Raw genomic sequence first — 14,582 nt, 5'->3', positions numbered from 1 at the left:
CTAAAAATGCAAAGAAAAATACACATTTAATATATTAAGTGGCAAGATGCAAATTCACACCAGGGAGCCAGGGGCTCTATCCCACTGCCCCCACTACTGGGAAACAGTGCCCAAGGTTATTTCTGTAATGGCTGGAAAACAGCTCGAGATGCTCACCCAGCAGTTATGGTGCAATGTGTTCAGCATAACCAAGTTTATAGCATTCTCCCTTATTGCCCCTGGGCTTCAACTGTTGGGAAACCAAGATGGTAAGTACCTAACGGTCACTATTTTCCTTCCCCAATCTCACTGTGTTTTTTAATTTTCCATGTCAGATTCAACAAGCAGCTTCCAAATCAATAAACTACCCCCAGGGGGCACGTAAGAAGTATGAAAAGGAAGACATTTTGAAGGAACCAGGCAACTACTCAGTAAATTGTTACTATTTCTAAGTTCAGGAGGAACACTGTTAAATCCTGGCACACCATTCAGTGATTTATTAATGTAATGTGCTGGTGAAGTTGCACAGGAAGATCCATGTAGATGCAGACAGGTCCTTAAAGACCATCCTAAAATAGTAATTGCTCCCTTTTCCCACAGTTCTTTCATTAAATCTGTTCCCTGAACTTTCTTCTTTTTAATTACAAAAGCTGCACTTGGAATGATTATGAATAATGTCTGAGAAAGACTACTATGAAGGCCAGCACTGAAACACTAAGAACTACCTGGATCTTCAGCTGTACCTGTCAGCCTTTTAAAGGTGTTTTGTTTTTTTACTTCAGGTAGATATGGAGGCGTGCAATGGGTGTGTCAATGTGCACTGTGACAAGAAGAGTGAACTAAGTCAAGTAAATGGTTTTGTTTGGGGTTCCCCCTCCCCCCCCACATTGTTTATTGGTTGCTTGGATGGTTATTTTAACTCTTGTAATTATCAATGGTCCAAATTTGCCTTCATTGGACAAAATTCCTATCAGGAAGAATGTTCCTGTGTAAGATGCAACATGTGCAGCACAATCAGAAGAGCATGGAAGGTAAGCCTAGGGTAGTATAGTTTCCAGCAGGAACTTAGGAGCACATGCAATTTGTAACTTGCTGTAGCTGAACCTTCTTTTGTAGGAAAGATGCCTCTCCACAGAAAAGTCACTCACAGCAAAAGGAAGCAATGCACTTTTTCAACATAGGACACACTGAACTCTGCCTATTGATAAATGGGACCGTGAATAAGCATTTGTTTCTATGCCAAAGCCTGAAATACACTGCAATTAGCGTAGGAGTCCCATGCAGTGCAAGCGGTACTGTAGCAGAGAGGCAAATAGAAGGGGAGAGTGGGACACCACCAGTAGCCATGGCACAGCTCCGTGGTAAATCCCTGACACCAACAAAGTCGGACGAGTCAATTCAACATTATCAGGGAGTTTAAAACGTGCCAATCGGAAAAACAGAAGAGCCAAGGGCGGGAAGGCGCAGCAGCACATGACAGCAGTTCCTCTCTGTAGGGACAAGGCTAAGCCACCGATCATGAGCGTCTTTAAGCTCGGTGGTTTATTTTAAGCACCAGGAAGGTCGCCAGTCGAAAGTGCTGCGGACTTGTAGCTGCGCCTGCAGCATCTCTGGACCTAAGGGGTGTGCTCTCTCTTTCGCTCAGCACCGCGGGCTGGGAAAGCTCACAAGCAGCACCATTTTCAAGGCAGAAGCCATGGCTGTCCCTTTTCCTCCGGCAGAGGCCTGCTGAGGAAGAAGCTGAGGAGATATGCACTTGTGTTTCTCTTCGCTCTTTGGTTTGCCCAGGACTACCTAAGACAGCAGGCTCGGGGATCCCGGACCCCGCCGCCCCGGCACATTCTCTTTCGCAGTGAGCGGGGCGGAGCAAAGCGGCGCAGTGGCCCCCAGCCCGCGGCTCCCAGGCCGTGCCGTGCCGTGCCGCACCGCGCCAGCCCGCACTCACCCGTGCGCTCTGCGGGAGGTGGTACCGGCAGAGCGTGTGGTCCAGGTCGAAGCCCATCACGTCGCAGTCAGCCAGGGAGAATTGCTGCTGCATTGCCGAACCGCCACCGCCGCCAAGGGGAGGCGGACGGAGAAGGAGGAGGAGGAGGAGGAAGGGGCGCGGGCGGTGCTTCCTGCGGCACCGGGCGGGGCGTTTGGAGCCCCCCCCGCCCTCGTCCCGCCCCGGTGGGGCCGCCCTCACCTGCGCGGGGTTCGGGGCTGGCCGCGGGTCTGAGTTCGCAGCAGCCGCTGCACGCCGTGCAGAGCTCGTAGAGTTAACTGGGCGCTAAAGCCCCGGGCGGTAAAGCCGGGGCTTGGCACGGCGAGCGCCGGGTCGCTGGCCGGGGGCGTGTTCATGCACTCGGATTTAAAAGCTGCGTTTCCCGCCGACACTTCGTGCGCTGGAGGCCGGGCGTGGGAGCGGAGCGGCGCGGCGCTAACCGGGTTCGACCTTGCCTGCATCTCGCCAGGAGCGAGTGCGATCCTCTTGGCACCTTTGGTAGTTAAACAAGCAAACAAAAAAAAACTCAAACCAAACAAACAACAAAACCCCAAAACAAACAACAAAAACCCACCACCAAACAAAGAATAAACTTAAGAACACTGAAATCTGCCCCGAGATAACATAATCCAGTGGGTACTTGGAAAAACACCTGCCCGACAAGTGTGATCAAGGTAGCAAGATGGGGGAGAAAGTGCTGTCTGAAAGGAAATTTTAGAATAGAATAGAATAGAATAGAATAGAATAGAATAGAATAGAATAGAATAGAATAGAATAGAATAGAATAGAATAGAATAGAATAGAATAGAATAGAATAGAATAGACCAGACCAGACCTGGTTGGAAAAGACCTTTGAGATCATCAAGTCCAACCTATCACCCAACACCATCTAATCAACTAAACTATGGCACCAAGCACCCCATCCAATCTCTTCCTAAACACCTCCAGTGATGGTGACTCCACCACCTCCCTGGACAGCACATTCAAACGGCCAATCATTCTTTCTGCGAAGAACTTCTTCCTAGCATCCAGCCTAAACCTCCCCTAGTGCAGCTTGAGACGCTGTCCTCTTGGTCTGGTGCTGGTTGTCTGGCAGAAGAGACCAACCCCCACCTGGCTACAACCTCCCTTCAGGTAGTTGCAGACAGCAATAAGGTCTCCCCTGAGCCTCCTCCAGGCTAAGTAACCCCAGCTCCCTGAGCCTCTCCTCATGGGGCTTGTGCTCCAAACCCCTCACCAGCTTTGTTGCCCTTCTCTGGACATGTTCAAGGCGCTGTATTTGAAGAGTAAACCGATGAGACTTGCATTGACTTAATTCTGTTATCTGTGGTTGAACTTGAGTATTGTGTATGCTTAAGGCCAGATTCAGGATGCCTTCGAGCTGGGCTTCAGAAGCTTGTTTGCCAGTCCTCCTCATTCCTCTCACAAACTGATCACAGTCAAAATTGTTTCCATTCAGAAAAGATTTTAAAAGCCTAGTTCAATGACTCTCCAAATATTTTATTAAAAAACAAACAAACAAACCCAAACCAACAACAACAAAAAAAACCCTCACAACATTTTTATATGGCTATGAATCAAGGAATATAGAAAGTATTTGATTTGACAGCAATTGCTGTGCAACATTTGATGTGCCTGTCTTTTCCACCATTGCCTTCCTGTGTGCTGCTGTATGCTTTGAGCTTTGCAGGTGGGAACATTGGGGTGCATAACCGCAGCAGCAGTTCTGATTCTATGAAAATAACGATGTTTTGATTATATGAAATTATGCTTTGATTTTTTTTTGGCAGGATGGCTCAACAATGATTTGGTATTCCAGAGTGAAATGCATCTGAAAATACACTCAAATAGTGGGATGAGATACAATGTGCTTACATATTAAAATTCAGTTTGCTATGCTCAGGTAGATTCAGAGGAGAGAAATTTAAATAACATGACCTATCACATATGTTTAAAAATTCTAGAGAGGAGTTCAGCATCAGATTAGAAAATGGGCTAGACAGGAAAATACATGGAAATTAGGAATAAAATTCACTAATGCAGGATGAGCACTTAAGGTGTCAGAGCAAGAAAGAAGTGCATTGAATAATTTTACCATAGATCATTGTATAGCAGCTTCTTTCACAGGCTCTCAGTATCTCCCACAGACATTAATATACTTTCTAGGCTGTTGTGTATGTGTGCACACTGTATATATCATATATGCCATACATAGTATGTCATGGAATCATAGTATCATAGTATCATTCAGGGTTGGAAGGGACCACAAGGATCATCTAGTTCCAACCCCCCTGCCATGGGCAGGGACACCCCACACTAGATCAGGCTGGCCACAGCCTCATCCAGCCTGGTCTTAAACAGCTCCAGGGACAGGGCCTCGACCACCTCCCTGGACAACCCATGCCAGGGTTTCATACAATGGTTTAGGTTGGAAGGGACCTTAAAGATCACCTAGTTCCAGTTCTGCTGACATAGTCAGGGACAGCTCCTGCTAGACCAAGTTGCTCAAGGCCTCATGTAACTTGGCTTTGAACACTTCCAGGGTTGCTGCCTCCACAACTTCTCTGGGTAACCTATTTCAGTGCCTTACCACCCTCATGGTGAAGGATTTCCTTCTAATGTAAATCTATCTTCTTCTAGTTTGAATCCATTATCACTACATGCCTTTGTAAAAGGTCCCTATCTAGCTATCCTGTAGGCTCTCTTTACGTACAAGGTAGCTGCAGTAATATCTCCCTGAAGCCTTCTCTGGGTTGAACACCTCCAGCTCCCTCACACTCATGCAGCTTGTGTTTAAATTTGTGGCATTTTAAATGTAGAAGTTTTCTTGCTATGCCTGTAAAATGCTGTATACAAAAATTCACCACAAAACCAGTAGTACTGAAGCACCTGTACAGATATAAAGAATCATATATTCATTGACAGAATCACAGGATGATTTGGGGTGGAAGGAACCCATAAGGATCATCTAGTCTAGCCCGCTGGTCACTGTGTTCGCTTGTCAACTGAATGTAATCTCGAGCATCCAGATGTTGTGAATGCTGTGCAATTTTATCTGCTGTGATGACAAGCTGTTGCAGAGCACAACACAAAAGTGCTAATCGTGTTTAATCTTAAATCAGTTGGTGTGATGAATAATACCAATGGAGGGATTCAGCAAGTTACATTTCAGGCACATGAAGCTGACGATTAAATTAGAAGTATGACAACAAGACATACAGAAAATGCTGATGAAGAGAATTGATTTTCTGTTCTGGATAAAGAAGATAAATGAGAGAATATTGCTCTCGTTTTCAGTATTCACAGCACAAACCTGGTAACAGGAAAGTCTCAGTAGTTTACTTTCAGCACACATCCCACCCCACCCCCCCCCCAATTTTATTTGTTTTTCATTTGTCTTAAAAGTTTTGCTTAGTCTCTCAGCTTTTTCCTTTCAGATGAATCCCTTAAAGATAGTGACACTGCATTCTAGGGCCTTTCTCAGGGAGAAACTAACTGTAATTGAAATCTTTTGTAACACCTGCACTTCCTTAATGTGTTAGCAGCATCCTCTTAGATTAGTTTTTCAGCTCTCTTTCCATTTTGATGTCACCATGAGCTGCTGACAGAAGTTGAAATAACTGAGGTTGACCTTTTGGGCTGTGAGGTATTATTTTAGGTTTCCCCATGGTTATTTTCTTAATTGCATTAATGCTATTGTATTAATGACTATGGTATCACAAATACATGATAATAACCTATTGGGGAAAATCTCAAATCCTAGCATAGCAGGGGAATTTTTAACTGGCTATGCTGAAGGAGTTATGATTGCTTGTGGTGTGGCTCACCTCCTGCAGCTTCATCATCCCCCAAGCTGGGGTTGAAAGGCCATCCAGAGGAAATTCCCATTGTGGTCCCCCACCAGCTCCCTGGACAGTGCTGTATGGTGCAGGGGGGCTACCCATAGGTGCCCAGACCCCCACAGAGCAGGCAGGACAGGGCAGGAGGTGCCCTCAGATTTAATGACCTGCAGGAAACACGTGTCAAGTGGAAGATCTGATGTGTCAAAGCCTTTTACAGGCATGCAAAATGGCGTTTTGGTTGCTGTAGTTATGCCTCATGCTTTCTATGCAGAAGAGCCTCCTACCACCATGTAGTTTTAGAGGGCAGGAGCGTACTAATGTGCCTCAGAGGGTGAGAGGAGTATAGCAGAGTGCAGTAACATAGACAGAGACACAAGAATGATGTTAAAATGCTTCAAATAAATCTTAGCTGCCACAGAGAAGTAGCAGGCCTCTGAGCAAGACAATTACTCCAGCTCCTCACTTTCTTTGTCCTTAAGAGGGCAGCATTACGATAGAATGGAGCATCCCTCCCTCTGCACTTTGAATCCTCTGCAGCCCTGTCTTACTTTCCCTAAACTTCACTTTTATTTTCCTAAGGCTGTGTAAGATGACTTTGTCAGTTGTATTTTGTCACAACTATGCAGTTGCAGCCATTTGCCTATTTAGGTAAAGATTGTAAGAGTTTAGTACCTAAAAATAAAAGGCTCCTCACACTGCTACAGAGAAGTGTGTGATTGTGGTAAGTGCAAATAGACCAAGAATCTGAACATGAAGCATTTTCATTTTAGACAATTAACATCTTCTTACATGAAGGCAAGTGCAGAATATTCTGGATGTTTCTCTGTTTCCAAAACAAATAAAAGTACTTTTGGAATAGATGAAGTCAACCCAAAAAGTGGTTTCATTTATTGTTGGGTTTGAGGGCTTTTGATATTTTGTTTTAGCACACAGATGAGAGGTAGAACCTCAGGTTTGCACTTGATTTAGCTTTTAACCCATGAAGTTGTTCAATGTGCAGGCAGAAGAGTGCTTCACAGCCCAGCATCCATCCTTCACTGAGGGGAAGTTACCCTCTAGCTTAGAACAGTTATTTCTAGACTAATAGGAAAACAGAGCCTACATCTTGGGCTTGCTCAACTGACCCAACTCAGGGAGCTCTGTATGCATGTCTCCTGGGAGATCCCCTTATCCTTACAGTCTGGAGCAGCCCCCAGACAAACACTGCATTGCTCTAACTTCACTCCCAACTCAGGTAGACCCGTGTATTAGCCCTTTTGGTGCTGTCACAGCATCCAACCACTCTTAACAACTCCTGAAAAGCCACCACACAGCTCCCATCCTACAGGCAATTCCTAACTCCACCACTAACCTCCTGCTCCCTTTCTTATGCATGGATGGTGCAAGGATGCTGTACTTATTTAACTCAGAGGGCCTAGGGAGGGTGAAGCCAGCTTCTTCCCTGACCCCACAATCAGAGCTTATACAAACTCACTAGTGGTTGGTCATAGCCAAACAGGTGTCTTGTTACTAGGTTGAGAAGCCTGGTGAACAGGCTTCACTATTGATCAGGATTTAAGATTTGATTAAATTCCAGCAATTTCTGGAGTTTTGCTGTTTAGTGGTTGTTTAGTAGCCTCCTTATATGACATGAGATATGGGCACATGAACTTTTTCAGTAGAATCACACACACACAATTTACAGCATCCTGCCAGGATAGGACATCTGATTACATCTGGCATCTCAGCACTGTGCTGGTTACCTTCTCTGTTTTACCAGCATAGGAATGAGATTTATGCTGGTAAAGAGATGAGATTACCAAACCAAACCCAAGAGTTCATTAAAAGGTTAAACAGACAGTAATCCAGTAGGTGCTCAGAATCTCTCAGAAGCCTGCTATTTGTCCTTATCAACTCTCTCAGATCTTGTAATCTAACTCAGGCTGTTCCCATGAAACATGAAAGAAGGAAATGAAAATCAATGATTTTGTCAGAGTGATTAATAGCCAAGACTGATTGCTGGACCTTTAGTGAGTATATATTTTAAAACACTGAATGGTTGTCTAAAGGTTATTTGAAAGATTTCCCTTCTTGAGCTGGATGGATGCTGCATTTAGTCAAAAGAAATTGCGTTGGGAATATGGACTTCTGTGAAGCTATGCTTCCAAAGTAGACCTGCATGTATTTTATGGTGAGAGAACTGTGCATTTTCTATGATCTATGGGACACCACCTTATTTGTTCTATGAGTTGTTTGTTTGTTTGTTTATTTGTTTTTTTAACCACACCATTACTTTGCTTTAACAATTTTAAGCATAAAATCCAGAGCAGGACTCAGAAGTTCTCAGTCTTCATTTCCCTTTCACTCATGGGCAGATAGATTAATTACTTACAGCTTCGATTTCTTCATGAGTAAAATTGGAATGTGTGTAACTCAGACTTTCTGAGGCTTTCTGAGTTGTTCAAATAGGTTGTGGGCTTGCATTTCAAGCCTGACACTTGCTAATGATGCATAAAAGACAAATCTGACACGTTTCAATGCACAGTCTGCACAAAAGAACCGAGCTATCGAACAGCCAGTGAGAAATGCCGCAACGAGAAAGCTACAGACTTGAAGATAACAGAACTAGGAAAGACCTAAAGACAGTCAGCTTCTTGCCCTGGGGCATGATCAATCTGACTACAAACATCCCTAGCAGTCAGTTGTCTAACTTCTTTAAAAGGCCCAAAGAGCCACTGACACAATTTCTTCCAATGTTTAACAATCCTTACAGAACACTCTGAATTTCCCCCCACCATGTCAAAACAAAGTCTCTGTTGCTCTAAGGCATTTTTCCCCCCTTTATGTCAGATCCTACTCCTAGCAGATGTGAGCACCACATCATTGTGTACCAGCCTTCTGTCTATTTCAAGGCTACTACTGTATGTTTTCCCACAGACCCTTTTTGTTTAGTAACTTCAGGTCCTTCTTTAAAGGCTGAGGGCTTTCGAGCCTGCTCAGTTTACATTCTCAGTTTGGATGATTTCCATTCATCACTCATTCATTACCAAACTGGGCTGTATCTTTCTTTCTCTCTTGCTTGCTTGCTTGCTTGCTTTCCTTCTCTTTTTTCCTGGAATACATCAACTGGATGACCTTCTTATGAAGCAATTCCAACTTGTGAACTTCAAGGTGATAAATTGTTTTCATAAGTCATCCATGGCACAGCGTATGGACTATGGTAGAGTTATGTGAGAAATGATCTTGACCCTTCAGAGAATCTTCATAAATATGCAAATTTTTCCAAATTAAAAGCCTATCCCTAACAGCACCAGTCCTGGAATTCATTTTCTTGAAAGAATGGCAAAGTTCTGTTTGCTGATTTTGCTTTGCCATCCACTTACCATATTTTTTCCTGCCCAGATACAGATTTGATTAGAAGTATTTTTCATGCCTTAGCGAGCTACACCATGGTTTTATTCAGAGAGGCTGCTTCACAGAAAGCAAATTAACTTACTATTTTTAACAGAGTGTGCTCTATATCATTTAGAATAATGTTCAGTAAAATGAGAAATAATGGCTGAGGTCTGGTCCCGTTGCAGATAACGGCAAAACTCACATTAAATTTAAGCAGAGTGAAATCCGATTGTTTGAACAAATCCAGAAGGTCTCTATTCTCTCAATCCTTGACAAAGCCTTATTCCTCTTTGTTCATTTGTTGTCGCATGTAGCCTGGTTTAGGCCCAAATTCAGCTAATAAATAAGCAGCCCTCACCACCGAAGCGCTTGGAAATGTACTTTTAATGCTTTCCAAAGTAGAGATGGATTGCTGGATTAGCCCTTATGAAAATAAATAGCCAGACTTTTCTCATTACACATGCAAAAGATTTAAGGCTGGAAAGTGCCAAATCGAATAGAACTCTCTGTCCTGTGGATTTATGGTGGAAGATAATATTCAAAAGCAGGGAAGTGATTAATCAATAGGAGTAAACAATTTTGTCAAGGGTAAAATTACTCACAGAATTTGTTTTCATTCACAAGAATGGCAATTTGCAAGTCGCAGCAACAAAATGGGAGTGCTGATTAAAAGGATGGTAAGAAGGCTGCAAAGTGATGGTAATGTGTTCCATTCTAATGTGCAAATGGAAAGAAATGTGGCTGAAAGAGCATCTCTAATTAAAATAGAGGAATATCACTCTGCTTCGTTTCAGATTGTTACCTTAAAAAGAAACCAACATGACTTTAAAACGTTTCAGCATTTAAATTATCGCCCGAGCAGAGATTCATCTGTGCATGCATTTACTTTTCTCCTAATCTCTTTAAAGATTGTGTTATTTGACTCCTATTTGCATTAAGAAGTTTCTCTGAGTAAGGTGTATTATGTCAAATATTTAAATCAGCATATACCAAGGCAGTGGTATAGCTACTGACTTGAAAGTGATGCTGCAGGCAGCAGTTTCATACGTTACTTAAGGACGATACTTGTATAGTAGGTCTTAATTTCTTGTTTTCCCACATGGACATTTTTCCTGTTTACAAGATTCAAAACAATTGTGGAGGAAAATGTTTGTCTCTGTTGTGATCTCAGCTTATTATTCAGAAAAAAAACAAACCTCCTCTCTTTTCCAGTTTCCAAATGGAACTGAGTTTTATTTCTTATCACAACTGCTGGTGGATACAGCCTCGGAATATTCTTTTTCCTCAGCAGAATACTGTTCTGACTGCAACTCTCCTCTGAGTGGCATAGGGGAATTATTTCAAACACCATGTATCATCAGTACCAAAGCCTGATGTTCACTGATGTTCACTCCCTGTCTCTGAAAAATGGCACAGCATATTTATGAGGTGAAGGAGGGTTCATTTTTTTTTCTTGCAAAAGAGGAGTGAATTCTCCATCACTCTTTAGTGGAGACTTCCTTCAGTTATCCCACAGTTCATGAGAAGGCTTCTGCCTGGGCCAGAACTGACAGAGACATGAAAACAAGTGGCTTTTCTTTCTAACTTACTCTCTTGTGTTTTCTTTCTAGGAAAGGAACAGAAGTCAACAACTCTAAATAGAGCTGAGGGATGTGTGTAAAATGGTTTAGGAAAACAGCAGTTATTCCTGACAAAAGGGTGGGAGCCAGTTTTCTTTACCACCAGGAAGCTATAAATCCATGTGTGGGTTTTGACTGACCTCCCATTTGTAAGAGTTTACCTCTCAGTGAAATACCACAGCATGACGCAGTCAGGCTATCTCCTGTGCTTCCTGCTCCTGCTCCAAGCACTGTACCCCCGCTAGGCTATGGTGATTTCCATCTGGTACAAAGCTTGGGCTGCACAGCTGGTATGTGGTAGTTGGCTCTCAAGGCAGCTTTGTCACAGCAGTGTCTGGACACCCATGCTCAGAGTGTATGACAGACTACAGGTGCTTTAGGAATGGGAATATACTGAGCAGTGCAGTTTCACTGACTGGAACACAAACTTTATTTCATTGTGTGTTTAATAATTAGCCAACCACTTAGAGCAATGTGTGTGGGGGGTAGTGACTTTGTTTCCTTAAGATGCAGAATAAGGAGTGAATTAAAACCTATTGCTGTATTAATGTAAGCTCCATATATTTGTTTTTCCTTGTAGGAAGTGCTAGAGTCAGCTCAATAGAAAAATAGGCTAGGGGACGGGTGTGAGGGGCGGGCACTGGGCAGGGGAAAGCACCCAAGTGTGAGCAAGAGCAGAAGCAGCAGGTGTGCCCCAGGTGTGCCCCAAGTGAGGTTCTGCCTGCCTCAGGCGAGCAAAGGCTTCCCTCTGCAAACTGAAACCAGCACAAACCAGGAAACAGAAAGGAATGTTCGACCTGTCCACGTCGGAGACTGCGAAGGAAATGGGCAGGTCAGCTTGGTTAATCATTGCTGAGATGGGCTTCACAGGCTGCTGATCATATGACAGGACCCCATCTGAGATAAGGAAACCACTATCCCAAGCAGGAAGAGCTGAGAAGCTTCCCTTGCTTAGGTGTTCTTACTTTGTTGCTTTGCTGTGGGAGAAGAGGCTCCACGATCCCCCGTTGCTCCTGGACCTCAGCCCAGCACAGTTGTTGTGTTGCTTTCCTGTTCTGAAGAGGAAGTGAGAAATTCCTTCCTCATGCACTCCAGCACTTGAATGCTCAGGTTTCTCTCCCGGACCGGGAGCCGCCTGTAATGAGCTCTCAGTGGGGCTTGGAGAGAAGTTTCCAGCTGTGCCAAGAATTGTTTCGTTTTGTGACAAAGGAGGAGGGTGGGAAGAAATCCTGCAAAAAGCTAAAATGTTGAAGATGTGAAAATTGGTCTAAGGGTATCACAACTGGGCAAAGCTAAGGAAAAGCAGAAGCGGAGGAGAGCACAAGGAAACAGGATGGGAAACTTTTTACGGAAGTATTGTGCCTGTTTGGAGCCCTACATCCCGTGCCTGTTCTCAGGGGGAGATGGTGAGCACGAAGAGAAAGTCGGGCAAGTTTTCCCCAATCCTGCTGTGGTATGTCATGACTTTCAAGACAGAGACAAGAAGATAAGAGAGAAACCTTTACCTCCACTGCCTGGCCAGCACCTGGTGAATACTTGCAGATTTGTGGCACTCTTTGACTACGAGGCTCGCACTGAGGAGGACTTGAGCTTCCGAGCTGGGGATAAGCTCGAGGTGCTGACAGCATCCCACGAGGGCTGGTGGTACGCTAGGCTCCTCCTGCCACCAGGGTCAGTCTGTCCTGGCCGCAAGCTCGAGGGCTACATCCCTGCCAACTACATCGCTGCTGACCAGAGCATCGAAGCTGAGCCGTGAGTAACTCACCTACCACATAGCCCATCCTCTTTTCTGTTCTGCTAAATAGGTCTGGGACAGCAGGTTATGGCTTTTTCTCTTCACGAGTGTGCCTTGCCACACCAAGCCTCCAGTGGTCCTACCATGACAGCACTAGTTGGCATGTGGAAGAGAAGACACTCTGGCCATGAGACAATCAGTTAAAAAAGAGTGTGGAGGGGTTTGTTTTGGTTTAAATAATTCCCCTCTCTGATACACCCTAATCCCCTGGTTAAGCAGTGTCTGGCAGTACCAAGTAGGTTGCTGCTGGGATGGTACCTTTTCTCTTATTTGTATGACTGTGTGTCAAATGATTCCCAGAGAATGAAGAGATGACCTCTGCCCCAAACAGCCTTCAGCCTAAACAGCTGCTAAGTTATCAATTAATCAGAGTTTCAGGAAGCTACCTTTACATCTTCTTACAAATGATGAATGAGTGGGTTCCTAACAGATTAGTTGATATGGTTTTCTTTACATTATTTGTTTCTTCTTAGGAGGTAAATCTCTCCTCTAAGGACAAACTTAACTGGAGTAAGTACTGCAAAGGGTAAAAGAAACAGATGTAGCAAGAGTACAAATTAAATGTGTTAAAACTTCAGAGTTTCATTATGTATCCCATGTTTTTCTGCCCCTTTAAGACATGTCCTACCATATTTAATATTCTGAACCTGACCAGGAATCACACAAAATCAGTTACGTGGCTCCCAAGTGAGGATGAGTACAGTCTGAGTCAGCCTGGAGATGCAGTTACTTATGTGTGCTGCAGTCAGAGGCAGTGCTTGCTGCAGTAGGTCTCACTGCAGTTCCAGAGGTATGTTTGGCAAAATTATCAGCGTGGAACAAGACAGCAGAAGTGGCATTTGCTATTAGGATCAGAATTTGTGTTGACTTTAGAAGGTTAATGTGGCAGCTTTTCAGTTATATCTCATTTGAACCTGGAACATCACCTCCAGTCTGATCTGCCTACCACACTGCCAAGGGCTAGGAAAATAGGCTCAGATATGATTATGCCAGCCTTTCATCAGCTGTAGGATTTGTGCTAGAGGCACCCTAGGGCAACTGTGAGGTCCTTCTCTAACTCAAAGACCTTAATTTCTGAGTCTGACCAGCTGTTTCTATTTCGGTATTCAGACAGACAGCCCTTTCAATGGTCATGTTCAGAAGAGTTCTTCCAATTGCAGAAATTAATCTGCAGGGAAGGCATTTTCTGAACCACTAGAGAAATGGTGGTAGGTTCTAATTCAGCTCAGCTTGGCCTTTGCTCTTTTTCAAGAACTAGTTTTATTACAACTCATCTAAGATTTCTGCTTGCTGTTATTGCTTTGAAAGTAATTTTGCTGAGTTATACAACAAGGTCTTCAGCTTTTAAAGTCCCTCTATCTTTCTCTAACTGCAGTATCACATACAAAGTTAAGTTTGCCAAAGTGCATTGTTGCATAACCTCTGCTTTTCTCTTTTTATAGATTTTATGTTATGTTTTATGTACCTTTCCCCCTTTGTTAATAAAGGCTATGTTTTGGCAAACAACTTCTTAAGAGATTGTTAGAGTGTGGCACAGGAGGAAATGGAGAGCTTTTACAGCTCTCAGATGAAGTCCTTCCTCCAAAATGATTTTTTAGTTTTGTACCAAAGTTAATCCAGCTAAACATGTTGCCTTTTCTCAGACTTCCTTCTAAGGCACTTGGCTTTAGTGATCTTCATATGCACACAAGACTATCTGCTGGCAGGCCACACACACAGAACCATAAATTAACTCAGGTCAGAAAGGACCTCTAAAGGGCACTTGAAGCAGTCATCCTATCTCAGACATGGCCAGAGTAAAGTTTAGACCCATTTGCTTAGATGAGCATTTGCAGCTGAGCTTGGTGAGGATTTTTTGGGCCTTGTATCCAGTTGAAATATTCCTTACAACAATTTCCTTTAATAATTCCCTTTCACTCAGCCTCACATTTCACACCTCTGTTATGCAAGTGAAACAATAACAACAGTAAGGAAGGTTTAAAGAACTA

At 43.7% G+C, this 14,582-nt stretch overlaps 2 protein-coding genes across 2 annotated transcripts in view; one reads left to right on the top strand and one right to left on the bottom strand.

Moving 5' to 3' along the window:
- Positions 1-2,062, bottom strand: part of NT5DC1 (5'-nucleotidase domain containing 1) — a 120,471-nt gene extending 118,409 nt beyond the window's left edge. The window contains exon 1 of the mRNA XM_068162260.1: positions 1,925-2,062. Within this exon, the coding sequence (XP_068018361.1) occupies positions 1,925-2,017 (93 nt within the window). The 5' untranslated portion in view covers positions 2,018-2,062. The remainder of the gene's footprint in view (positions 1-1,924) is intronic.
- A 9,607-nt stretch (positions 2,063-11,669) lies between these two features.
- Positions 11,670-14,582, top strand: part of FRK (fyn related Src family tyrosine kinase) — a 51,694-nt gene continuing 48,781 nt past the window's right edge. The window contains exon 1 of the mRNA XM_068162259.1: positions 11,670-12,551. Coding sequence (XP_068018360.1) covers positions 12,133-12,551 — 419 coding nt within the window. The 5' untranslated portion in view covers positions 11,670-12,132. The remainder of the gene's footprint in view (positions 12,552-14,582) is intronic.

This window comes from Melanerpes formicivorus, unplaced genomic scaffold (assembly GCF_026170545.1).
Source record: "Melanerpes formicivorus ecotype bairdi unplaced genomic scaffold, bMelFor1.0.p_v2 SCAF_63, whole genome shotgun sequence".
NCBI lineage: Eukaryota > Metazoa > Chordata > Aves > Piciformes > Picidae > Melanerpes > Melanerpes formicivorus.
The sequence above is the reverse complement of the archived record's forward strand: the minus strand, read 5'-3'. Positions and strand labels throughout refer to the sequence as shown.